The sequence below is a fragment of the Nyctereutes procyonoides genome, unplaced genomic scaffold (assembly GCF_905146905.1).
Source record: "Nyctereutes procyonoides isolate TBG_1078 unplaced genomic scaffold, NYPRO_anot_genome, whole genome shotgun sequence".
Classification (NCBI taxonomy): Eukaryota; Metazoa; Chordata; class Mammalia; order Carnivora; family Canidae; genus Nyctereutes; species Nyctereutes procyonoides.
Genome location: NW_026575139.1, coordinates 38988376 through 39015952, shown reverse-complemented (window position 1 = coordinate 39015952; position 27577 = coordinate 38988376). Strand labels below are relative to the sequence as shown.

At 37.2% G+C, this 27577-nt stretch overlaps 1 protein-coding gene and 1 non-coding gene across 2 annotated transcripts; one reads left to right on the top strand and one right to left on the bottom strand.

Moving 5' to 3' along the window:
- The first annotated feature begins 260 nt into the window (after positions 1-260).
- PSMA3 (proteasome 20S subunit alpha 3) lies at positions 261-26968 on the top strand. Its single transcript, XM_055304337.1, has 11 exons — positions 261-375; positions 4795-4877; positions 11059-11182; positions 14263-14364; positions 14446-14519; positions 17543-17615; positions 18935-19000; positions 22526-22572; positions 25182-25249; positions 26312-26376; positions 26805-26968. The coding sequence occupies exons 1-11, from the start codon at positions 355-357 to the stop codon at positions 26847-26849; spliced, it is 768 nt and encodes a 255-aa protein (XP_055160312.1). The 5' UTR covers positions 261-354; the 3' UTR covers positions 26850-26968.
- On the bottom strand, positions 3370-3476 carry LOC129496518 (U6 spliceosomal RNA). The gene has a single exon (XR_008661793.1). It is a non-coding gene; the product is annotated as a U6 spliceosomal RNA (small nuclear RNA).
- Positions 26969-27577: the final 609 nt, after the last annotated feature.

Below are 27577 nucleotides of genomic sequence, written 5' to 3'. Positions count from 1 at the left end.
AAAGAAGGGGATAATATAAAAGGTAAATAATCTCTAGGAAGTGGGAGGAGAGGCTCGGGGACGCAGAAACGCACAAGTCGAAGAGGAAGGCAGCCAGCCCTCCACCTCGCCCTCGCTCCAGCACTTTGGCTTCTGCGCACGCGCACTGCCCGTCTCGCTCGCTTCCCCCCGCCCCCGCTTCCCCCACAATCCTCTGCTCCTCGGGCCGACTCGAAGGAAAGGGCCGCAGAGGAGAAGGCTATTGGCTGAAAGGTCAGCCAGTGAGAGAGCCTGTTACTAGTCCGCGGGCGGCCGTGTTGGGGGAGGGCTTTAGGCCTTGGAAGGCGGCGGTGGTGTCCGGGACGTTTGTGCACCATGAGCTCTATCGGCACCGGGGTGAGTTTGCTATCCTTTGGCGTAATGGACTGACTGGCCTAGAGATTAGCGTTGACGGGGCCTGGGACAGACGGCTTGGGGTGCGCCGCCTCGGGGTGCGCCGCCTCGGGGTGCGCCGGGACGGCCTTCGGCCCAGTAGGCCGCTCCCAGTCGTCTGGGGACCCGCGGTCTCCCGCGCTACATCTGCAGGCCCGCGCGGGCGGCGATCGAGACCCGAAGCTGTTCCGCTCAGGTGTGCGGCCTTGGCGGCGCAGCTGTGGGCTGGGGGGCGCTTTGGGTCGCTGAGTCACCTCCTTTGGCTGCTTAGGGAAACCGAAAGTGGAAACTTGTGGAGCCCGAAGTAGCGTGTGAAGGGTTTGGGCGACAATTCGCTCCTTGGGAACCACGGAGGTCTGAGACGGAGCTTTCCGTGGACCGTTCTTGTAGGTCCTGGGGTGCTGCTGACTCACGGGCCTTCCCCATCTTGCCTTCGAGCGCCCTGATGGCCCGCTCAGTAGGAGTCCATGCAACCCCTTTCGGGGCAGAGCTGATAGAAACATTGTCTGGAAAGTGCAATCTCTTTTTTTTTTTTTAAGATTTTATTTATTTATTCATGTGAGACACAGAGAGAGGTAGAGACATAGGCAGAGGGAGAAGCAGGCTCCATGCAGGAAGCCTGATGTGGGACTCGATGTTTGAATTTGGATCACGCCCTGAGCCAAAGGCAGACGCTCAACTGCTGAGCCACCAGGGGTCCCTGAAAAGTGCAATCACAAGAGCCCTTCACGCTTTTCTTCTGTCCCAGCTCTTCCTGTACAAATTACTTAACATCACTTCGAGATGTCAGTACCGCAAACATTCAAATCGTTATTTAGGGACTTAACCGCTTCTGTGAATAGACTCGAGGATTTTTTTTTTTTTCTAAAGATCTTATTTATGAGAGACATGGAGAGAGAGGGGGAGAGAGAGAGAGAGGCAGAGACGCAAACAGAGGGAGAAGCAGGCTCCAAGAAGGGAGCCCGATGTGGGATTGGATCCCGGGACTCCAGGATCACGCCCTGGGCTGAAGGCAGATGCTCAACCGCTGAGCCACCCGGGCGCCCGTCGAGGATTTTGGAGTTGAACTTGTTAACTTGTTCAGTTGAGTGTTTTGCTGTGTTAAATGTACTTCACATATGCAGTCTTTTGCTTCTTGCTTTTATGGATAGTTCTCCATATAGAAAATCTAGTTTTTTTTTTTTTTAAGATTTATTTACTTATTCATTCATGATAGACATAGAGAGAGAGAAAGGCAGAGACACAGGCAGAAGGAGAAGAGGGCTCCACGCTGGGAGCCCGACGCGGGACTCGATCCTGGGACTCCAGGATTGCGCCCTGGGCCAAAGGCAGGCGCTAAACCGCTGAGCCACCCAGGGATCCCCGAAAATCTAGTTTTTGTTTAAAAGTATTTATTGGTCGTGTGCACTAAAGGCATTGAATAATGGCTTTCTAAATTTACCAGTTCCTAATTTAAACAAGATTTTGATTCTCAGCATTAGCCAAGATATTGGTGTTCCGAGTTTGATAATAGGAGATTTATGCTTGGAACGGTTTAATTCATTAGGTTATGAGATGCTAAGTTTGTCATAACATTTTTGAATTGGTGGATGCTCAGTTATGCATGTTGTAGCAAATTGGCTTAGTAAGTACATTAATATTACCTTCAATTGATAGTGTTTCATTCTGAAAACCCTTTAAAAATACTTGATAAATATAAACAAGTGAGATATTTTAGTATTACAATAGCAAAGTTAAGAATCCTCATTTAATAAATCAGGAAATTGATACTAAAGAAGCACCACTGTTGAAGGCATATCTTTGGTTTTCACTTCTCCCAAGAACTCCAGGTATGAAGACCTGTACTTGACATTTCTCTCCACTAGATTGCTTGATAGGCATTTCAAAACTACATGTCCAAAGTAGAGGTCTGCATTTCCTTCTCTCCGTGCCATTTTGCATCTCCTACAATTTTCAGCTCAGTGAATGGTCCATTTCTAATTGCTCAAGTGAAAAAGGTCTGTGATTCACGTTGAATTTCTTTACTCCTAGAGCCAGGCCATTAGCAGCAACGTGTTTTCTGTTTTGTTTTATTCTACCCTCAAAAATACTGTTTTTATATCTTCCCTGTGTAAATCACCACCTTTGGAATACTTAATCTCTGCTTCCATCCTTGTTCCCTCTACAATTTGTTTTATAGATGAAGTTTTTTTTGTTTTATTTTTTTAAAGATTTTATTTATTTATTCATGAAAGACACAGAGAGAGACAGAGACACAGGCAGAGGAAAAGCAGGCTCCATGCAGGGAGCCTGACATGGGACCCGATCCCAGGTCTTCAGGATCATGCCCTGGGTGGAAGGCAGATGCTAAACCGCTGAGCCACCCAGGGATTCCCTATAGATGAAGTTTAAAAAGAAAAGTAGATTGTATTATGCTCCCCACCCCCCATCCCTGTTTAGACTTCAATGATTCTCAGTTGAATTGAGAATAAGATATAAACTTCCTACTTTAGCCTAGGAGACTCAAAATAGTTTGGTCTTTACATGAACATCTTTACATGTACAAATCTTCTACATTGGTCTGATGTGATTTACTTTTCTCACTACCACTTAGTGTTCAAGACACAGTGGCCTATTTCTGTTCCCTCATTGTACTAGGCTTATTTCTACCCCCCCATATCCTAAATGTCTAGTTACTTGTTATTTAGGTCTGGCTACAGCCTAAGTCATTAAATATAACTGCTCTAGCAAGGCCTTCCCTGATCATGTAGTCTGTACTAGGCTCTCAGACTGTCAGTTCACCACGTCTTAGATTCATCATAATCCTTTTTCTGGTTTACTGCTGTATTTCCATCACCTAGATTTGCACCTGGTCTATTTGGAAATTAAAGACTTCAAGAATGAGTATTTCTTATATTCCCTTATAGTGACTACATGTAGAAGATGCTTATTAAATATTTGAATGCTATATATATATTTTTTAATATGGAACTCTTCACAAATTTGCATGTCATCCTTGCCCAGGGGCCATGCTAATCTTCTCTGTATCGTCTCAATTTTAGTATATGTGCTGCCAAAGCAAGCACCGAATGCTATATTCTTTGTCTAATGTCCTTCAGTTAGTGCTACAGCAATGAATTAACCTGTTCTGACTCCCATTCTTTTTCTACCATACCATGCTATAGGCATACCTTGTTTTATTGCACTTCACAGATACTGCTTTTTTTTTCTTTTTAAAATTGAAGGTTTTGTAGCAACTGTGCATCAAGCAAGTCTGTTAGTGCCATTTTTCCAACAACTTTTGTTCACCTTATGTCTGTGAACATTTTGGTAATTCCTTATGTATATTTTGGTAATTCTCATAATATTTCAAACTTTTTCATTATTATTAAGTTTGTTATGGTGGTCTGTGATCAATGATTGCCACTCAGTGAAAGCTCAGATGATATTTAGCTTTTTTTTTTTTTAGCAGTATTTTTAAAATTAAGGTATATACCCCCCCCCCCTTTTTTTAAGACATAATGCTACTGCACAATGAGTAGACTATAGTACCCTGTAAACCTAACTTTAGGGGCTTTTGGGTGGCTCAGTTGGTGAAGTGTCTGACTTGATTTTGGCTCAGTTCATGATAACTGGTCCTGAGATTGAGTCCTGTGTTGGACTCTGGGTTGAGTATGGAGCCTGCTTGAGATTCTTTCTCTCTCTTCCTCTGCCCCTCTCTTGGCTTGCTTTTTCTCTCTCAAAAAAAAAAAAAACCCAAAACAAAAAATAAAAAAGTAAATATGCACTAGGAGTAAAAAAAATAATATTATTCACATTATTGTGGTATTAACTTTATTGTGGTGGTATGGAACCCAGATTATCTCTATTTTGTACAAAAATGAACTTTGTGTTCTGTGTGGAAAAAAAATTCTTTTTTTTTTTTTTTGGAAAAAAAATTCTTACTTTACCTGGACTTGTATCTGTTATTTTTCTTTTTAGATTTTAAGTTCTCTTAACACCAACGTGGAGCTAGAACTCACAACCCCAAGATGAAGAGTTGCATGGTCTACTGAGCCAAGCCAGCCAGGCACTTCTCTATTGCTTTTCAGTAGGCAAGATCTAAAGTAGCCTTTCTCTTAGCTGCTGTTGCTGCTCTGACATGCATCCTTTTTCTCCTCAAAGCAAAATCTTTGAGATTTAGCACACATTCCTCCCCCCTCCTTCCCTTCCTCCCTCCCTCCACCTAGTGTGGGAATCAAATTCACAATCCTGAGACCAAGAGCCTCATGCTCTACCAACTGAGCCAACCAGGCACCCTTTAACACGCATTTCTGATGTGTAAACCATTTAGAAAGAAAGGTGATGAGGTTATTACTGCCAAAGATACATAATTTAAGCTTATTGTTGCCTTTTTCCTCCTAGTATGACCTGTCAGCCTCTACATTCTCTCCTGATGGGAGAGTTTTTCAAGTTGAATATGCTATGAAGGCTGTGGAAAACAGTAGGTAAGAAACATTATTTTACTTGAAATTTAGCATACTTTAACTGGATATTAAATATCTCCTTTTCTATATTTTTGGTAATTAGGCCTTGTTATGTTACTTGGGGACAAAATAATAGGTGCCCTAAACTAATCTCAATTTATTAGTAATTTCCAGATCTCTTTTTAGGTCAGATCTTTCCATGAGCCACAGTTTTCAGTTGGCTCCAAGATTATCCACTTAGACATTCTACTGTGTCTCAACTGTAGTGCATAAAAACAAATTCATTATCCTGCTCACCCATATCCTTTTTAAAATTCTTGATTTATGTCATTATTTCCATGGCCACTAGATTTGTTACTTTGTAATTTCATCTTTTATTTCCTTGTGTTTTAAACGGTCCTATGCAGTTAGATACCTTTGTCCCAGCAGGATTTTTTTTCTTCTATTCTGTTGCCACACTCCAAAAGATGTAGGAACAGTAAGATATCTTCTCCTCCTGTTGGACTTACTTCACTCTCTCTTTTATTGTTGAGAGTAATGCACCAAAATGATTCTTTGGTACCCCTGTAACATCTTGGTTAAATTACTGGCTTTTTGACAAATTTTATGAGTCATTTATTGATGAAATTTTGCAGTTATATGATCATTGTATCTTGGGCATTTTGGATAAATTTTTTTTTTTTTTTGCATTTTGGATAAATTAAAAGACTTTTCAAATATAATTTATTTCATAACATCTCATAATGGATTTTTTTTGGGGAGGCTAGTAAACAAATGGTGTTTGAGCCCAATTTTTTCATTATAATAAAAACTTTTGGAGTACAGGTGGAGTAGGGAAATGTTTCCAGAGTTTTAGAAAAATCCACGTGTAAATACTTTGTGCTAGTACCACTTTCTGCTAGTACCTGTAATGTATGATTATTGGAATTTCACTTGGAGACTGTCACTTGTCTTTGCATGTGCTCACACATAGCAAGCCCTCAATAGTTAATGAATAAATGAGAGTTCATCTTTTGTGTCGTTGTTTGATTAAAGAAGGCATATGGATTCTTTCTTTCTTTTTTTTTAAGATCTTTGTGTATTTATTCATGAGAGAGAGAGAGAGAGAGAGAGATAAGGCAGAGACATAGGAAGAGGGAGAAGCAGGTTCCCTGTGAGGAGCCTGATGCAGAACTCGATCCCAGGACCACAGGATCACAACCTGAGCCAAAGGCAGACACTCAACCACTGATCTACCCAGGTGCCCTGGAATATGGATTCCTAATGGTTTATGAAATGTTAAAAATTTGAGCAAAAATATATTTTAAGTCCTTTTATAGGATTTGTAATGGAGCTAGTTTATTTTGTGTTTAAATACTGTAGTTTTAGAGATACTGGTACTTACAAGCTGTTGGTATCTGATATTATTATAGGAGTAAGGCTGTTAAGAATTTTAGGCTGAAATGTTTTTGTTTGTCACTGTCATATAGATGCTTGATAGAGTTCAGAAGAGAGTCAAATTCAAGAAAAAGTTTGCATATTTTCTTCCTGTTGTTAGAGAAAATAGGCCCTTAGACCAAGGAGCTGGAGAAAGACTTGGAAGAAGCTATTGTTTTTCTCTTCTTTGCAGTGTTGTATTTTCACTGGTATAAAAAGCTGGAAAAGGAAGTCATGATTGAGAAAAACTGGAGATGCATTATGAAACCATATGTAACACAGAAAATTGAGACTAGGCTATGAGGATCTATGTTTTAGGAATTTATTTATTTTAAAGATTTTATTTATTTATTCATGAGAGATACAGAGAGAGACAGACATAGGCAGAGGGAGAAGCAGGTTCCCCACAGGGAGCCTGATGCGGGACTAAATCCCTGGACCCTGAGATCATGCCCTGAGCCAAAGGCAGATGCTCAACCGCTGAGCCACCCAGGCATCCCCTCTATAACGTATTTCTGAATATGGTTTAAAATAGTTACAGCAAATTAATTAAAATTGAAACATTAAAAATGAATGTATTTTTTTCTGTATAAGGAAAAAATGCAGAAAACTTTTCCTTATGCAGAAAAAAATACCAGGGAAGTTCATCTTTTTTTTTTTTTTAAAGATTATTCATAGAGACACAGAGAGAGAGCAAGAGAGAGAGGCAGAGACACAGGCAGAGGGAGAAGCAGGCTCCATGCAGAAAGCCTGATGTGGGACTAGGTCCACGGTCTCCAGGATCCCGCCCTAGGCTGCAGGCAGCGCTAAACCTCTGCGCCACCGGGGCTGCCCAAGGGAAGTTCATCTTAAAGGGGTTTAGGTAACCTGGTATAGGATATTGAAGGAGAACCAGAAGTTGTGATTTTTCCTTCTAGCTGCTGCTTAATGGAAATATTTTATAGGGTGCCTCTATTCAGACCTCTGAATGTTACCTTTTTTGTTTGTAAAATTAGGATGTAGACCTCTACCCTAACTACTTAACATACTTTATTTACTGTAAGAATGAAATATATGTAAAAACATCTGAAAAAATTTTAAGTGCTGTTTGAGCACAGAATGTGGAAAACAGAAAAATTAGATTGTATATTAATTTTCATAATAGTCTGACATATAAGCTAATAGTTAGAAAATGTTTATTAGCAAAATAATTTAGGGTTATATTCTGGCATCAAAAGGAGATCAATTCTTGGGGCACCTGGCTAGTTTAGTCTGAGGAGCATGCAGACTCTTGATCTTGGGGTTGAGGTGTTGGGTGTAGAGATTACTTAGTATCTTTTTAAAAAGGGAGGGTTGGGGGATATCCGTTCTTTTTTAAAAAATAAATTTAATCTTGGGAGTTTAAAAGTCAAATATTTTTGACCACCTGTTAGGTTTTTAAAAGTATTTTTTTTAATATTCTCTTTTTTTTAAATTTATTTTTTATTTATTTATGATAGTCACAGAGAGAGAGAGAGAGAGAGAGAGAGAGGCAGAGACATAGGCAGAGGGAGAAGCAGGCTCCATGCACCGGGAGCCTGACGTGGGACTCGATCCCGGGTCTCCAGGATTGCACCCTGGGCCAAAGGCAGGCGCTAAACCGCTGCGCCACCCAGGGATCCCCTTTAAAAGTATTTACTTACTTACTTATTTATTTATTTATTTATTTATTTATGAGAGCACATACACAAGTATGAGCTAAGATGGGGGTGTGGAGCAGAGAGAGAACCACAAGCAGACTCCCTGCTGAGCATGGAGCCTGAGGCAAAGCTGGATCCAGGACCCTGAGATCGTGATACATAAGTGAATCACAACTATCTTCTAAAAGTATGCCCCTGAAGGTAATATACACAAGAAAAAAGGGGAAAGATTAAATTATAATTTTCCTTATTAGTTTCATTGAGGAGTCCAGACAGTAAAGGAAGGTTGTGTAATGTGGCAATGAGGGCTAGATTGTTTGGAACAAAAATTATACAAAATTTTGATCTCAGGACCCTCTTTTACTTGTAAAAAGAACAAAAGAAAAACACCAAACCCCAAAACATTGAGGACTTCAAAGAGCATTTATTATTTTTTTTAAAGCTTTTTTTTTATTTATTCATGAGAGACACAGAGAGAAAGAGGCAGAGACCTAGGCAGAGGGAGAAGCAGGCTCAACGCAGGCAGCCTGATGTGGGACCCAATCCTGGGAGCCCAGGATCAAGCCCTGGGCCGAAGGCAAGTGCTAAACCGCTGAGCCACCCAGGCATCCCAAAGAGCATTTATTTATTAGGCTTGAGTTCTGTCAATATCCACCATGACCCCAAAGAACTTTTATTTATGCATGTTGCTGGATCTGTCAATATGTATCATATTAGGAATTAAAGCAAAAAACATTTAATTCATTTTAAATAATCACAGTTATATGTTAATATAAGTAGTAATTTAAATTAACATTAATTAAAAATGAAAAATAACTTTTCCACAGTATAAAATAAATGTAGTGATAAGACTGGCATTGTTTTACATTTTTATAAATCTCAGTAGTTATTTGAAGCTTAATATAAGACATTCTCATGTTTGCTTCTGCTTCAATATGTTACTTTTGTTGAAGCAAATCAGGCTTTATACAGATAAGTAGTTGGAAAAATGAAGAACATCTTAACTGCCTTTTCAGATAATTATGGATGTTTTTTGATACTATACCAAAACTGGACTGATAGCTTTTTAAAGGTCGGTTGCAGTGTGGCATCCAAAAATTTAATGATGAACTTTTTGTAGTTTAACATTAAAATCTGTTGTCTTGCACTTCAGATGTTTTACCAATGCTTGATTTGTCACATTGTAAATTGGTCATTTGGGAAATATTGATTCATTGTGCTATAATAGATCTTCCAAATTTGATATATTTCATCTACCTATCAGAACTGTTGGAAACATCACACTTGTTAATGTCACCACTGATGTGATCATAAAAATTTGTAAGTATTGGGAAACAGACAAGCTCACAGTGATGAATATGTTACCAATTTATGCTTGAAAACTTGAGACTTGTCACAGGCAATGAATAGTGTCCATTTTTCCTTGAAGTTGACAGGCTCATTTTGTTCATTTTAGGGAAAAAAAAGTCTGCTGTATACACATCTAGGTGTAAATAACTATAGTTTGTCTGACCTAGTTTGGAGGTAAAAACAGGTATTCCATGAAAAGTTTCTAACTCTAAAACAGTTTTACTAGTACTTTTTCCATTAAGTAGCCATATTTTGATGTTTGAGTACTTTCCATTTCATTATGGTAATAATAAAAAGATAGGTACTCAAGGGTTGTTATCTGGTAAAATTACTGCTTTCCTTTTTTTAATTAAATATTAAAACAGCTTTTAAAGATTACTGCTCTTTTTTTTTTAAGATTTTATTTATTTCATGAGATATTTATCAGAGAGAATGAGACAGAAACAGGCAGAGGGAGAAGCAGGCTCCATGCAGGATTCCTTTTTTTTTTTTTTTTTTTAAATATTTTATTTATTTCCCCATGAGAGAGACACACACAGAGAGGCAGAGACACAGGCAGTGGGAGAAGCAGGCTCCATGCAGGGAGCCCGACATGGGACTCGATCCCGAGACCCCAGGATCACACCCTAGGCTGATGGCAGCACTAAACTGCTGAGCCACCTGGGTTGCCCATCCATGCATGATTCCTGACGTGGGACTCGATACCGGGTCTCCAGGATCACACCTGGGCTACAGGCGGCACTAAACCACCTGGGCTGCCCTAAAAATTACTTACTTTTTTCTTTTTCTTTTCCTTTTTCTTCTTCTTCTCCTTCTTTCTTCTTTTTTCTTCATTTTATTTATTTATTCACGACAGAAACACAGAGAGGCAAAGACATAGGCAGAGGGAGAAGCAGGTTTCATGCAGGGAGCTCGATCCTGGGATGCCGGGATCATGCCCTGAGCCAAAGGCAGATCTGTCACCCAGGCGTTCCTATAATAAGAAATTTAATAAGGTAGATGGGCTTTGTAGATTCTCAGGAGTTTTCAAAGTTGGGCCAAGATATTTAATCTTGAAAGGAGAGCCTTTAGAGATACTGGAAATGTGAGGGAAAGAGTGTCTGAATTTTTTTGTGAGATTCGTGTGTGGCTTTGTTCATTTTTCTGGTTGTTTCTCATCAGAATTTCCTTTTTATTAAAAGGATTAGAAGAACAAAGTTAATGATGTATTTTTATCTTGAAACGGTAAAACATAATTTCTCCACAGTTTACTTAAGAGATTAAGATCCATTTTGTTTAAAGCAGTTGTATAAAATGTGTGTTATATTCTTTTATATACTTATTATAAGCAATGGTTGTTGCAGAAAAAGCAAATGAGCAAAAGAATTATTTTCACCTTGATTAGTCACTGTTAACTTTTTAAGTTTGTATATATAATCTGTCTTTTCTATGCATTTTATGTACTATTTTTAATGGACATGAACTAAATCATTTGTTATGAAATGGATATATGTCAGACACTGCCATTTTGCACATATTTTGCTGGATCTTTTCTTGCTTATGGATTAACATCTTTTTACGTCATGATAGGCTAGATTTTCCTGGTCACCTAATGTTCATTTATATGTACCTGATTTATCACACTTTAGGTTGTCCTCTTTTAGTTTTCAAATGTATTTGTTTTAAAGTACTAGCGTACTTTAAGAAACTAAATATTACCTATTTTTACGTTTTTTTAACTTGTTTATGATGTTTATTATTTTCAGTTAAAAAAACTGACCTTCTTCTACTTGTTCCAGTACAGCTATTGGAATCAGATGTAAAGATGGCGTTGTCTTTGGGGTAGAAAAGTTAGTCCTTTCTAAACTTTATGAAGAAGGTTCCAACAAACGACTTTTTAATGTTGATCGGCATGTTGGAATGGTAGGTCGCTTTTTAAAAATGTTCCTTTTTGCCTTGACCAATTTCTTATGAAGTAACTGTTTGGAATATGTTAAAATGTGATTTTAAGAACCCATTTATTACTTTAGCTTTGAGGCAGAAACAGAGAGCAGCCATAGAAGTAATCTCAGAGGCTTGTGAACAGTTCACTAAGAAAGGTAATGTTCTTATAACCTGATTGGAGACATCTATGAAAAATCAAATTGTCTTAAGAAGAGGAGGAGGGGAAAGGGGTAGGAAATTGTGTAGAAAAGAGATCTTGGGAGTGTACATAAGGTGTAGGCTTAAGAGGCATAGAATCTTTATCTTTTCGTATCTCTTGTGGGGATCACTGTCATGTTGAAGAGGTTATCAGATAGAGAATACCTTTTTAGTAAGGTGGGAGCACCAAGAAAGGATGTTTATGAGAGAAAAAGTGAACACATCCTTTCTAATAGCTTCATTGACATCAATGTATCTATTTTATGCATAATTAGAAGTGAAGCCATAAATACATTACTGATGTATACTGAAGTCATCCTATGTAGATGTCAGACTTTGTTCAATAAGAACAATAAGCAAAATCAGTAAAGGAGTGATTCTAACCCTGTTTACTGAAATTCAGAAAAGGAAGAAAAGAGAATGTGTGTGCTAGATAGATACTGTGCTAGAACTGCTTTACATAAATTATCTTGTGTAAGTCTGACATTCAAGTGAAAGTAATATTAATCCCATTTTTACAGATAAGAAAACAAATTCACAGCTGGTAAAGAATTAAATGGGATTCAGACTTGGGTCCGCATGGCTTGTGTGTTACTTCAGAGTCCATTCTGCAGGGTGAGATTTTATAGGATCCACTCACTCTGCTGTTATCATCTTTGATATTTCTAAATGAGATGTTACATACAAACACAAAAAGGACCAATAAAATATAACTAGTAAACTATAAAGCTACAGATAATTTTTGTTTCTTCAGTGATTATTTTTTCTGAACATACTTTTTCACCTGAACAAATTTATTATTGCTAGTGAAACGGTGATATGGCTTTTTTTCTGTCATTGTGGACCTCTATATTTATTTATTTTTAAAAATGGAGTATAGTTGACACATAGTGTGAAACTGGTGTGTTTTGGGGATCCCTGGGTGGCGCAGCGGATTGGTGCCTGCCTTTGGCCCGGGGCGCGATCCTGGAGACCCGGGATCGAATCCCACATCGGGCTCCCGGTGCATGGAGCCTGCTTCTCCCTCTGCCTATGTCTCTGCCTCTCTCCCTCTCTCTGTGACTATCATAAATAAATTAAAAAATTAAAAAAAAAAAAAAAGAAACTGGTGTGTTTTGATGAAACTTGCCAGATATAACCTAGCTGATAGGAGGCAACTAGTGAATTACGCATTCTTTCACTTAGAATAAACTACAGGTAGGTGTATTTTGAAAAAAAAAAAAATAATGTATGCTTCAAAGTACTTTAGTGATACGAAAACGTTGTCATAAAAACTTTAAAATTTGTTCCATTTGTTATTTAAAACCATGAAACTGATGGTATTCCTTCTAGCTGGAAATTGGCAAAACATCACATGTTGAAGAGGGTTGGAGACAATGAAGGGATTAATGTTCTGTCTCCACAGTTGTCATATTCAGGTGGTTTGAGAATTATTGGATTTCACAGTAAGCTTTCTCCAAAGCAACAGAAGATTCCTTAAATGGTGAAACTTACTGGCTGTAACCTTGGAAAAGTTAGCCTAAACACAGTTGCCTCACCTGCAAAAGTAGAGTAGTAATGGTACCTACCTCATAACAGTTGGTACAAGGTTAAAAATTACATAAAACAGTTAGCATGTAATGAGTGCTCACTGTTTAGAAACTTTCATCATGACTACTATTAGCAATAGAAAACAGGCTGTTAATCTGATATTACTTACTTTTAAATTTTGTAAATCTCCTAAGCTGGTGGTTCCTGGACTTTCTTGGTTCCTAGTACTGTTTCAGTAAATATTTTTTTGTGACTTCTTCTATGCCAAAGAAATATCTGATCGTTCTGATTATGCATTTAGGTCCAAACAAGTTAGTATTGATGTCCTGAAAACTTAATAGCTGAAAGAGAAAAAAATACATCCAATTAAAGTATTTTTATTTTTAAACAATCAAGATTACTAATATGCACTGCACAACTTCCTAAATTTGGGAATCAGATTACATGCGCCCCCCCCCCATATTTCCTGCTCCACACGGATTATTATATGGTACTTATTATTATCACAGCAACCCAAGTGCTCAACAATATTATGGCATTGAAAGGAATACTGAATGATCTAATGTTGAAACTGAACTACTCCAACAACTGTATCCCCCCAAATTCCAAATGTATAACTGAGTTTACTACAGTGCCCTAGCATCTCTCAGGACTGTAGGCTACCAGTCTTGGAAGATGTGTGGTTTGTCATGTTTTGGTTTGTCATTGTAGTTATTAGTCAATAAGCTGAAAGAGGTTTGAGGTTGTGCCTTTTAGACCAAAACTTTTAGCAACTTGAACATAGAACTTTTTTTTTTTTTAATTTTATTATGATAGTCACACAGAGAGAGAGAGAGAGAGAGGCAGAGACATAGGCAGAGGGAGAAGCAGGCTCCATGCACCGGGAGCCCGACGTGGGATTCGATCCCGGGTCTCCAGGATCGCGCCCTGGGCCAAAGGCAGGCGCCAAACCGCTGTGCCACCCAGGGATCCCTAGAACTGCTTTAAATAGAGATCAGTCCTGATCAAGACTAGTAGTTTTATTGTGGTGTTGCTTATTTATAGTGAACTGGTAAGTTGGGAGACATTGAGGATTAGTTATAGAAATATTCCTTATGAATATCATCACTGAACAAAACCGTGAAGTCTCACTTTGTAAATTTCTGAATATAATTACATTTATTTTGATCTCACCCAATCAAAATGCGAGTGCCTTATAAAGACTTTTAAGCCAAAGTATTTCTAATGTGATGCTTGTTAAAGTATTAATAAGTCTACAGTAATTACACACTTTCCTTGATTTGTGATAGGAATGTATTTATCTACTTAAATTGATACTTACTTTCTTTCAGGCAGTAGCGGGTTTGTTGGCCGATGCTCGTTCTTTAGCAGACATTGCAAGAGAAGAAGCTTCCAACTTTAGATCTAATTTTGGCTATAACATTCCATTAAAAGTAAGTTGATTATATGTTGAAGAGCCTTTTGAACAGTAAGAGAAATTTACTGATAGGCTCTTCTGTTTCTCTCCCTTGTAGCATCTTGCAGACAGAGTGGCCATGTATGTACACGCATATACACTTTACAGTGCTGTTAGACCTTTTGGCTGCAGGTATGAAATTTTGTGAGACATTCGGTCCGATCAGTACTGTAGGTATTGTTTCTCCCAGTATCTTACCCTTTTATACCCTTAAAAGTATGAGCTATGACTGAGAAATATTAGGGTAATGATTAAAACTGTGTACATCAAAATAGAAACTTTGAATAATGAAAAAGATTACGAATTTGAAGTGATGATAAAAAACTCCTAGGATAGCTTTAATCTGATTATAATAAATTTTCTGGAGGAAGCTAATCAAAAGGTATAAAGGTTATTAAGTACTAGAAATGGGATGACAGAATGATGATTGTAGTTAACACATATGGGAAAGTTGTTCAGAATACTTTCTAAGAATTTTGGTCACAAGGGGAAAATTTTTTTCCTTTTTTTGTATCTTTATGAAACGATGGATGTTAATCTATTATAATCATTTTGCAATATATGTAAATCCATGCTGTACACTGTATATAGTTGTGCATATCAATTATTTCTCAATAAAACTAGAAAAAAATTCTCTGGTGTCAGACCCCAGCATTCTCAGGAAACAACAAATTGATTTTATTTATTTACTTTTATTTATTTATGAGAGAGAGAAAGGGACAGTCACATAGGCAGAGGGAGAAGCAGGTTCCCAGTCCTGCCTGATGCAGGACTTGATCCCAGGACTCCAGGATCACGTCCTGAGCCAAAGGCAGACGCTCAACTACTGAACCACCCAGGTGCCCCCAAACTGATGTTAATTATATTCCCTTTTGTCATTACTAGGTAGCCAACTACAGGGATACCTCAGTGTTGTCGTTAATTTCCATTGGATACACTTTAAGTAGTTAGATGCAATGCTCTTAATTGGGAGTTTTTTCGCAGTCCACAGTGAATCCATACAAAATTGCATTTTACAGTTCTCAGTTTTCTCTTTTTTAAAGATTTTATTTATTTATTCATGAGAGAGAGACACACACAGAGAGAGAGAGAGGCAGAGACACAGGCAGAGAGAGAAGTAGGCTCCATGCAGGGAGCCCGATGCGGGACTCGATCTCGAGACCCCAGGATCATGCCCTAGGCCAAAGGCAGGCGCCAAACCACTGAGCCATCCAGGGATCCCCTCCTATTTCTGTTGTTAAGATGAAGTGCTGGTATTTTTATTTTGGAGGGAAAGCTGAGGTTGGAATACATGTAAATATTTAAATAGGGATCACAGACCTGTCATGACTCTAGATAATCCTTTTTCTTTTTTTTAAAGATTTTATTTATTCATGAGAGACACAGTGAGAGAGAGAGGGGCAGAGATACAGGCAGAGGGAGAAGCAGACTCCATGCAGGAAGCCTGACATGGGACTCGATCCCAGGTCTCCAGATCAGGCCCTGTGCTGAAGGCGGCGCTAAACCACTGAGCCACCCGGGCTGCTGGACTCTAGATATTCCTAAAAAGACATGTTTAGTTTGTAACTTTAATAAACAGTCCTCTTTGGTCAAAGTAAAACATTTATTAACATCTGATTGCTGTTGAAAGTTTATTAGCTACAGTCTTACATTTGAGTTGTCTATGATCAGTCATATTTAAATTACTGAGGACAGATACCAAAGGAAACCTGAGTTTTATTCTACTACTACTAAGTGAGGCCTGTGGACATTTTTTATTAGTTGTTAAGGTTCTCACTTAAATCATTGAAACACTTTGCTTTCAGACTTTGTAGAATACCTTTCAACTTTTGTTAACCTCTAAACACTCCGAATTCATTATTTCTCTATTTTTGAGGGAAGAATAATAGTCGAGAACTTTTTCAGTAACTATTTATTGAGCATATTACTATGAGTGAGTCATAGCTATGTGTGTGAGGGCGGGATACATAGATGAATGTTTTCATGGATAGTTTTATAGGTGATAGGATATAGATATACACTGATTCTAGTGGGGCATCAGGGAATGGCTGCTTTCTTGGGAGAGATGGCAAGGAAAACAATGTGAGATGGAGGTGGAATGATAAAGTATTTCATGCAGAAGGACTGGTATGAAACTACATGGGCATTTCAGGTAATGCAGAGGTAGTCAGGTATTCTTGGTTGGTAGGAGGGATACTGAGGATGTAGGCAGGGGCAAGATCATATAGAAGTCTGTTTCATACTAAGGAAATGTGGAAGTTTTAAAATTATAATCAGTTATAGGGACACCTGGGTGGCTCAGTGGTTGAGCGTCTGCCTTTGGCTCAGGGTGTGATCCCGGAGTACCAGGATCAAGTCCTACACATCAGGCTTCCTGCGTGGAGCCTGCCCCTGCCTATGTCTCTGCCTCTCTCTGTGTCTTTCATGAATAAATAAAATCTTCTAAAATTTTTTAAATCAGTTATATATTCTGAAAGATGAGTTTCCAGAAAGATGGAAGGATAGGATAGGGGTGGGAATTGGGACAGTTGGCTGTTATAGGTAGTTTGTACATGAAATGATACATAAGATGAGACTGGTTTCTACTTCCAGGGTAAACTCACAAGTTTCAGAAAATCACTAGATTGTTTAGCAGTCTGATTTTTATTTGTCAATACACACACACACACACACACATATATATGTATATATATATAATATATATTATGTATTGTATATGTATTATATATATATATAAATACATTAAATCAGTTTGGATTACTGTAGAAAAATAACTGGAGGAATCCTGGGGTATAGAATAGCCAAGAAAGAAATGAGGGGTATAACAAGAGTTTGAGACAGATTGAATGTATTCCCAATGGTTTTATATCTTGGACTTTTTCATGTGTATGCTTTTACCTTTTGGGACTTCTCATTAGTTTTCCATGTGTCCTTACTCCTTTGTCTACACTTCTGTCTTCCCAGGAAAGTTTCATCAGTAAGCCATATGAATTTTGAACACTTTCAAGTATATACTAGTTTTTATGTAAACTACCTCATCAAAGTACTTATGAATTATGTATATTAGTTATCTTAGAAAATATAATTGTGTTTAATGTATTTTTAATGTTTTTATGGTATTAGGAACCACGGTTTAAACTATTATTTTCATGCAGTTTCATGTTAGGGTCTTACAGTGTGAATGACGGTGCACAGCTCTACATGATTGACCCATCAGGAGTTTCATATGTGAGTAATTTTGAATCATGAATTTCTATTTCTTGTTTAATGGTATCTCATTAGCATGTAAAATTATGTTTTTGGATTGTATGAAGTTTCTTTAAAATTAATTCAAGGAAAGTAACAATTATCATTAATAACAACCTGTAGATATGAGGCAGAGGAAAGATTGATGGCTTTCAATATGCTGTTTACAGAAACTGCATAGTGAACATAAAAATTTCAATATGTGGCATTTTCTTTATTGTGATAAATATTAACAAGGTCTTAAAACTAATACCTTCCTTTTAAAGAAATCATTTTATTTTTATTTTTTTAAAAGAAATTATTTTAAATGGGATTTCTTGCGTCTTTACTTACCTCATCTCTCTTCTGAGATATTTATGGTTTTTACTAATTAAAACACTGTATTTTGTCATTATACACAAATGTAAATAGCATCCTTTAATTTAAAAAACTGAATTTCAATGTAACAAAAATATGGTTTAAAGTATTGAATTGAGCAGTTACTTACCTCATTTTCTTTTTTCATGTTAAAATTTTTTTCATTCCTAACCTAAAAAATGTCTCTAGTTCATGAAGTATATATAACGTTAATTTGTTTTTCTTATATAGCACCTCTATTAAAAATAGTCCACATTATTCTAGAATTGTTTAATTTTTTTTCAGCCCCCTCATGTTCATTAGATTATCTTTTTTTTGTATACTTTAAAAAAAATACAGTATTTTTAAATATTGAATACGTGTAGAAATGATACATTTTGGATACACTGGGTTAAAGCAAATACCATACTAAAATTAATTTTACCTTTTCATTTTTTTTAAAACGTCACTAATAGAAAATTCACAATTGTACATTTGGCTTGCATTTTATATATATATATATATATATATATATATATATATATATATTTTAAATATTTTATTTATTCATGAGAGACAGAGAGAGAGAGGCAGAGACACAGGCAGAGGGAGAAGCAGGCTCTACACAGGGAGCTCGATGTGGGACTCGATCCTGGGTCTCCAGGATCACGCCCTGGGCCGAAGGCAGCGCTAAACCGCTGAGCCACCCGGGAGGCCTGCAATATACAACTTTTTAATTTAAATTCAAGTAACATAAAATAGTATTATTGGTTTCAGAGGTAGAGATCAGTGATTCATCAATCTTATATAATACCCAATGCTCATTACATATCTGCATATTTTCTTTGAAAATCATTTAACATCCTTTTAACCTTTAAATAGAAAGAGTTGTAGTCACTATTTTAGGATAGTATATGAATTTAATTGAATAATATATTTTTTTGGTTTGTGTCCTTTTTAAATAGGGTTATTGGGGTTGTGCCATTGGCAAAGCCAGGCAAGCTGCAAAGACAGAAATTGAAAAACTTCAGGTAATACATATTTAATGCTTGAATTTTCCTACAACATTATCCTCATGTAGTGAAGTTTTAACACCACAAACAAAACTTTTTAGTCTTAAGGATACGTGGAGTGTGGTTTGCTGTTTTGAGCAGAGCTTTCTGAGTATGTGAGACTGAATAAGAAAGCTGTATATATGAGACACCTATAAGTTGTGTGATGGAGCCCTTTATAATTTTGATGGCTGATGATAAACCCCTTGATCCAGATAAATACACATAGACTTCTTTTTTTTTTTTTAAGATTCATTTATTTATTTATTCATGGAGACGCAGAGAGAGAGGCAGAGGCACAGGCAGAGGGAGAAGCAGGCTCCATACAGGGAGCCCAATGTGGGACTCGACACCGGGTCTCCAGGATCACGCCCTGGGCTGAAGGTGGCACTAAACCGCTGAGCCACCTGGGCTGCCCCACATGGACATTTTCATATAATTTCACAGTCCTTGGGGCACCTAATTGAGCATCTGATTCTTATTTCGGCTCAGGTCTTGATCTCCTGGTCGTAAGTTCAAGCCCTAGGTTGGGATCCACACTAGGTGTGTAGCCTGCTTTAAAAAATAGTAATAATAATTTCACAATACTTGAGGCCTATTCATGGAGGGAGCTCTGTGAGCCTTAGGTTGAGAACTCTGGTGTTTTACTGTATCATTTCTTTTGGAGCACACCTTTCATTTAGGAAGTTTTATGTTAACAGTCTGTGTTCTGGTGCTTCCCTTTCCTTTGTTCCTAGCTAAGTAAGGCATAAAACCTGTTAAAACTACCAATTTTTTGTTCCCCAGGAGCCATAAATTATCAGTGTAAAAAAAGTTTTTTTCTTTTAGTATATGTGCTGCCGAAGCGAGCACAGTTTTTTTCTTTAATGTGCTGGTTTTCCTTTAAGACAAATCAATTGATTTAATGTTGAAATAGTATCCACTCTTATCAGAAACTTCCCTTGAAGGCAGGCATATGATTTATCAGTAGTTTGGTAAATTACGGGGAGAAAAAATTTTATATATATTTGATATTCTGTATTGGACACTTGCTCAACTAATTATTCATTCAACTTAAGGTCAGGTTTTAGACAATATTTTTTTTAGTGTTTGGAATTTAATTCCACATTACAGACCCTAATAGCCAAATTCATGTTTGATATTTTAGTAAAATTGACAAAAAGACCTTAAGAGATCATTTAAGTAAGCTCAATTCCTTTTTATTTTACTTTTTTGAAGCCCAATTCTATGTGAAAAGCACTGGTGAAAGTCATAGAATATGTTGATTATGGACAGATCTCATGAGTTAGACCAGTTTTTTTTTTTAAAGATTATTTGAGAGAGTACGAGCAGGAGGAGGGGGTAGAGGGAGGAAGGGAATCTCAAGCAGACTCCATGAGTGCTTGAGCGTGAGTGGGTACTCAATCTCAAGACCTGGAGATCAGGACCTAGCCTCCAGATGGACCTAGCCTCCAGATGCTTAATAATCTGTATCATCCAGGTACCCCCCCCCTTAATTGTTTTTGTCTATCACACTTCTTGGCGTGGTGCTAAGTTCCTATCTTCTTTTTTCTCCCTTGCTTTCAACTTTCCTGAATGTTACATAGAAATTTGAAAATACAGTATGTAGAGCAGTCATCTATACTTCTGAGGTTAAATCCTAAAGGTTAGGAGTATACCAACAAATCCCACCTAAGAATGAAGAAAGATCACTTTAAGTATACATACATGTTTCTCAATAAGTGACAAAAACATGCTCTAAATTAGAGGTCAGGAAACTATGGCACACTGTCTTCTTTCTAAAGTTTATTGGAACACAGTCATATTCAGTTACTGACTGCTTTCACACTATAAAAATAGAGTTTAATAGTTGGGACAGAGACCAAAGAGGATATGGGACCATATACCATATGGCTCTTTATAGAGTTTGCCATCCCATGTTCTACATCATTGCTCTGGCCTGTTTTTCTTCTGATGTTGCTTACCAAGAATGTTATGAAGTAAAAATTTCATGAACATATATAAAAATATAATGGTCATTTAAAATCTGTTTTGGGGCACCTGGGTGGCTCAGTCAGTTAAGTGTCTGACTCTTGGTTTCAGCTCAGGTCTTGATCTCATGGGTAGTGGGATTGAGGCCCCAGGTGGCCTCCATACTCAGGCTGCTTGACGATTCTCATCCTCTACCCTTACCCCAACTCCTGTGCTCTCTCATGCTTGCTCTCAAAAAATAAATCTAAAAAAAAAAAAAAAGTACTTCTTCAAGCTTGCTTAAGTTTGCCTATATTATGATAAATTCACTAATTAAAGAACTTAACCAATAAGGGCAAAAATATGAAGAGATAGATATTCTTTTCTTTTACTTCATACCCAAATTAGCATGAAAAAATTTAAATCAGAAAATTTAAGAATAGCACAACAGCCATCTCCATCTAGGTAGAACAGTTACTTTCCAGTATTCTGTTCATTTATTCTTTTTCCTGAACTATTTGAAACAATTACAGACAGGACACTGTATTCCTAAATGCTTCAGCATTCTTCTCTGTAGAATACCATTATCCTACCTAAGAGATCAGATATTTAGTCTATTTTTTTTTTAAAGATTTTATTTATTTATTCATGAGAGAGACAGAGAGGGAGGGAGAGAGGCAGAGACAGGCAGAGGGAGAAGCAGGTTCCATGCAGGGAGCCTGATGTGGGACTTGATCCCGGGTCTCCAGGATCAGGCCCTGGGCTGAAGGTGGCACTAAACTTCTGAGCCACCAGGGCTACCCTTTTTTTTTTTTTTTTAATTTTATTTATTTATTCATGAGAGACACACACAGAGAGAGAGAGAGGCAGAGACACAGTCAGAGGGAGAAGCAGGCTCCATGCAGGGAGCCTGACGTGGGACAGGATCCTGGGTCTCCAGGATCAGGCCGTGGGACTGGATCCTGGGTCTCCAGGATCAGGCCCTGGGCTGATGGTGGTGCTAAGCCACTGAGCCACCAGCGCTGCCCAAATATTTAGTATATAATCAACCTGCCTTAGTAATCTCAAGTGTCATTTGTAACTTTTTCAAGCCATGATATAATTAAGGCTCACACTATGAATTTCATTTATATCTCTATTTTAAATCTTATCCTTCTCCCAGTACTTTTTTTTTTTTTTTTTGAAGGAGAGGGAGGGGCAGAGGGAGAAAGAATCTCATGCAGGTTCCACACTGAGTATCGAGTCTGACTTGGGGCTCCATTTCACAACCTGAGCCAAAATCAAAAGTTGGACACGTAACTGACTGAGCTGAACCACCAGGCACCCTCTAGTACTAATTTTTTGAAGCCTGTGCCAGTTGCTTTTGTAGTTAGTCCCACATACTAGGTTTGTGTATTTCCTAACATGACTGGTATTCTTAATATCATGATTTTGATTTTATATCTGAGACTATGCGGAAAGCATGGGCTATTGATAAAGTTGTGAAAAGAATCTGAAAATAGTTACATAAATGAAGTTCTTTTGACTCATAACTCAGTATTTTATTTTCTATAGATGAAAGAAATGACCTGCCGTGATGTTGTTAAAGAAGTTGCAAAAATGTAAGCTAAAATTTTTATTATCATTGGCAAATATTTCATTTGATCTTCCCATATGAAATTAATAATAAATTAATAATAAAGGTCCCAAATAAAATTAATAATAGTCTTAAAATAACTTTGTGCCTGGGCATCTCCAGTGGCGCAGCGGTTTACTGCCGCCTGCAGCCCGGGGTGTGATCCTGGAGACCCGGGATCGAGTCCCACGTCGGGCTCCCTGCATGGAGCCTGCTTCTCCCTCTGCTTGTGTCTCTGCCTCTCTCTCTCTATGAATAAATAATAAAATCTTAAAAAAAAAAAACAAAAAAAAACTTAGTGCCTAATTTTTAAAAGGTGAATTTAACATCCTAAAAATTCTCATTAAGGAGAATACCCGTATTTCAAGTGACAGTGAATGGGATATGAAAAAATAACTTTTGACAAAATAAAACTGTTTAGGTGAAAGAACTCAAGAGTAGGAGGATACAGTGGACCTCTAGGAGCTTCATTTAATAGCTCCTCCTCTCTCAAATCTCAGGTCCCAATAATAGGAATTTTAGCTTACAAACTTTATGTTAGGTTTACAGCTAATTATTTCCACATGTGAACCATGAAGCTGGCTCATTTGCACAATATCTTTTGGGTAAGATACATTAATCATAAAAGTTTTGCTAAGAAGATGAGAAGAACAGTATTTTAATACACATAAAAACAGCTTTAAGAAAGCCTGAAGTAGTTCTTATTATAGGTACACAGAGCAGAATGCTTATGTGACTGCAAGAAGTAATAACAAAGTCCTTAAATCTGGGTGGAATGCTTCAAAATTCATGATTCTTCCAGATCAAAGAATATAGGCATGCAGTATTTCAAACAAATCCAGTAAAATGCTAGTTTTGCAGCCAGCTTTTCAGGTTTAAAAGTAATAGCCATAGTATTTCAGAGAATTAAGAGCTCTAATACTCCACATTAGAACTACATCACAGGGTCTAAGTCAGTACTTTACCAATGTCTCAGGTTTACAATTAATACATGTGGGGGGAAATGTCCTAGAAGCTCTATTACCCTTTATCTATCTCTTCTAAACTGACAGTTGTAAGAAATTTTTGTTTTTTAATTTTATATATTTATTCATGAGAGAAAGAGAGACACACACACACAGGCAGAGGGAGAAGCAGGCTCCATGCAGGGAGCCTGATGTGGGACTTGATTACATCCCGCAGTTGAAGGCAGGCGTTCAACTGCTGAGCCACCCAAGTGTCCCTAAACTGACAGTTATGATGACATACTCAAGTGCTTTATGATTTTGTCCTAATTGTCACCACTCTTGCTACCGCCACATTATCTTCTTCCTCTCTTTTTACCAAGAGACCTTTTCCCTTTCCATCTTTGAAGGAGCAGAACCCATTCTATGATGGTCAGTTAATAACACAAGGAACTCTGGGAATTATCTTCTAGTAAAACTGCTTGGAAGATAAAGAATCCTTACTGAATTATACAATAGCTTATTACTACTTTTTATTGAGAGGGAGTGGAGAAGGGCAGAGGAAATCCTATGCAGGTTCCACACAGGGCTTGATCTCGTAACTCGGAGATCATTATCAACCGAGGTACCTAGGTGCCCCTGTACAACAGTTTAAATATGATAAACTCCATTTCTTTCACTGAGAAGTGCTTCTGGAAATCAGCACTTACCATACCTTTTTATGTTTAGGTGTAACAGTAGACCCCACATTAATTAGTTCTATGTAGGAAAACCATCCCTCTTATTTAATAAAAATGGAGCACTATTTATCTTTTATTTAGTCTAGAAAAACTAAGATGCTTTCTCAAATTATAGCAAGGCTTTAAAAATATCCTCCAAGGTGGTGTGTCAAGATGCTAGAAAAAGTGAAACAAGAAAGCTTTGCTCTGATACTTTAATAATGTTGTGGGAATGTGTCTCCTTGTTTGTTGCAATTTGGCATGTATTATAGTTTGAAAGCCAGGTTAAGGGGCATATGGTTCTTATAAAATGGATAAAGGGTTTAAAGAGGATATTTGTGGAATTCAGATTGAAGAGACCAGTAATGAACTGCAAACTAATAAATTTGCTTTTAAAATAATCACTTAATGTAATAAATATAAAAAGGTAGTTGTAATGATGGCCTTTTCCCATTTGAATTTGTATTCCTTTTGAGGTATCTTTGAGTTTGTGTCTACAATTGTATCAGAATAAACCACCTGGGTTGAAAGTACTCCTTTGTAGTGAGTGTTCAATTTCATATCAATCTTTGTGTAACTTACTATCTTTTTATAAAGATTTATTTTAGACACAGCAAGAAGGAGAGCGAGAGGGAGAGCAGGGGCAGAGGTAGAGGCAGAGAATCTCAAGTAGAGTCCCTAAGCTGAGCATGTAGCCAGTCTATTCCACGACCCAGAGGATTATGACCTGAGCCAAAATCAAGAGTCCAGTGCACAACTGACTGAGCCACTCAGGCACCCCTACTGTCTTTCCTAGATGTGTTCATAAGTATAGACTATAATGTGTCTATAATTTTATAAATATTCATATTAGGCGTAGGTGTTCTAATTTGTGCTGATTGGGGTACATGTTTATAGATAACCAAATGTTAATTTTCTCTTTCGTGTTCTAGAATTTACATAGTACATGATGAAGTTAAGGATAAAGCTTTTGAACTAGAGCTCAGCTGGGTTGGTGAAAGTAAGTCATTTTTGTACTTTTATTTGCTGAGTTATCTGTACTAAACCTAATTTACCATTGGGGGCCTTCTTTTCCCTTTTTTAATCTTAATTTAGTAATGACATACAAACAGAAAAGTACACCAATAACAAATGAATTGATAAATTATCATAACATGGATATATACACTCATGTAACCAGTCTCTAGTCAACAAATAGACCAGTTCCCCAAATCACCTCTTTGCCTCTCTGAATACATAGTTCTCTACCTTCTCCCTAAAGGTAACCTACCTTGAATTCTAACCCATTTTATACAAGTGAGTAACACAGTATATATTCTTTTATCTGTGATTTCTTTTCTTCAACATTCTATTTGTATAAATCATTTGTGTTATGTACGGATTTGTTCTTTTACCTTGCTGTATAGTGTTAATGTTGTCCAAATAATGGACAATTTATTCATTTCCTCTTTTGTTGCTGGTTAGTTGGGCTCTTTCCAGTGGGCTTTAAAAAAAAAATAACACTACGATGAATTGTGCACTTGTGGATGTCTTGTGTAATAATGTATACATATACATAAGAGTGGAATTGCTGAGTCAAATATGCATAAATTCAAGTGCAATAGGTATTGCAAAAGTGTGTTCTACCTCTTAGTGCCTTTCTAATCAAAGAAGCTACAACAAATTTGCTGGGTAGTATTTTTGAAAGGGAAGTTCTGCTTAATTGTTGTGAATGGTTTATTTACTTTTTTGAAGCATGTATTTACTGAGAAATCACCAAATTTTTTTCTTACTAGCAATGGTAATAAGGCTAGTTTTAAAAAAATTAATCATGCTCTACAATAAATGTTCAGGACTTAGCATAGCATCAGGATAAATAATTGCATAACTTATTTCCATAAGAACTAAATTTGGACAGTCTGGCGTGGAGAAAACCCAGAAAAGAGGAGCATCACGTATTACTCATGGCACAACTTTTAACATTAGATGTATTATACCTATGGATTCGGTAGATTATGTTGTATTGCAGATCACAATGTAGTCCTCTTTTCTCATTCATTTAAATATATGGCTTAATTTGCAGTAACTAAAGGAAGACATGAAATTGTTCCAAAAGATATAAGGGAAGAGGCAGAGAAATACGCTAAGGTAAGCTGCAGAATATGAAAACTCCTCTAGCTAAAGGTATGAAAGTTAGTGTTGAATAATAAAGGAACTTGATTTCTAATAAATAAGACTCTAGAGTTGAACTGAACTAAGGATAGAAATTTTCTAGGTTATCCTCAATGGGAATAGGGTTGCCCTGGTTCCAAAAATTCTGTATGTGAAAATGGTAAGGGCTTTCCAGGACATTTAATGCTTTCATACTATTTTATCAAGAATACAGTCAGTTGATTGTTAGAACAAGATAAATTATCCTTTGCTTAGGTATGTATGTTATTCTGAAGTGTTATTCTGAAGTCAGTGTTCATCTTTCAGTTTTAGAGGCTTTTCAATAACAAGGTGCTTATTAATTAGATTCAGGTTGTTGTAACAATATTAAAAATTGATTTTAAGCATTATCTTTCTCTTAACAGGAATCCTTAAAGGAAGAAGATGAATCAGATGATGATAATATGTAACATTTACTTCAGCATCTATTTTAAATTTCTACTATAGTCCCATGTAACTCTTTAGCCCTGTGGATTCTTACCTATCCAGAGACCAGTTTTCATTAAACTTTTGTCTTCTAACAATTGAAGTTGGTGGGAATAATTGAGTACATATTTATTTTGTATTAAAATGAAGGTTTATGTTTATTGAAAAAGTCCTCAGTTAAAATCCTGCAAAAAGCAACTTTGGAATCATTAACTCAAAGCTGCATTTCATCATTCACCTAGAATCGAGAGATCATTTATTGCTGGGCTTTTGTGCAGTAAGTCCTTAACAACTCAATAGGTATTACTTGATGCCATTACCCAGTTTTGTATTTAGTGAAATGATTATTGGTCATCAGCTGCTGTTAACTTTTAAGCGTGACATACAAGAAGGATGTTTCAGGTTGGAGAGTGAAGACTTTTTTCCCCTTTTGTGGTGAGGAATGGATTTAAAGATCCACAAAGTCCCTATTCTGTCACTTAAAAAATTTCTTGATCTGTAACGTTCAGTTGAAGTACCCATGTTTTATGCTAAACAAGAAGTTAGAATAAATTGTCATAACCTGAACAGTAGTACTGAGAGAACGAAGAAACAGTTTGTAACTCAGGCCAAGTATGCCAGGTATACACACACACCCTTTACTGGGCTCATGCCAGTATCACTCCAACTGTCATGCTTTCCTAAGAAGGTAATCTACTTATTCAGTTTGGCA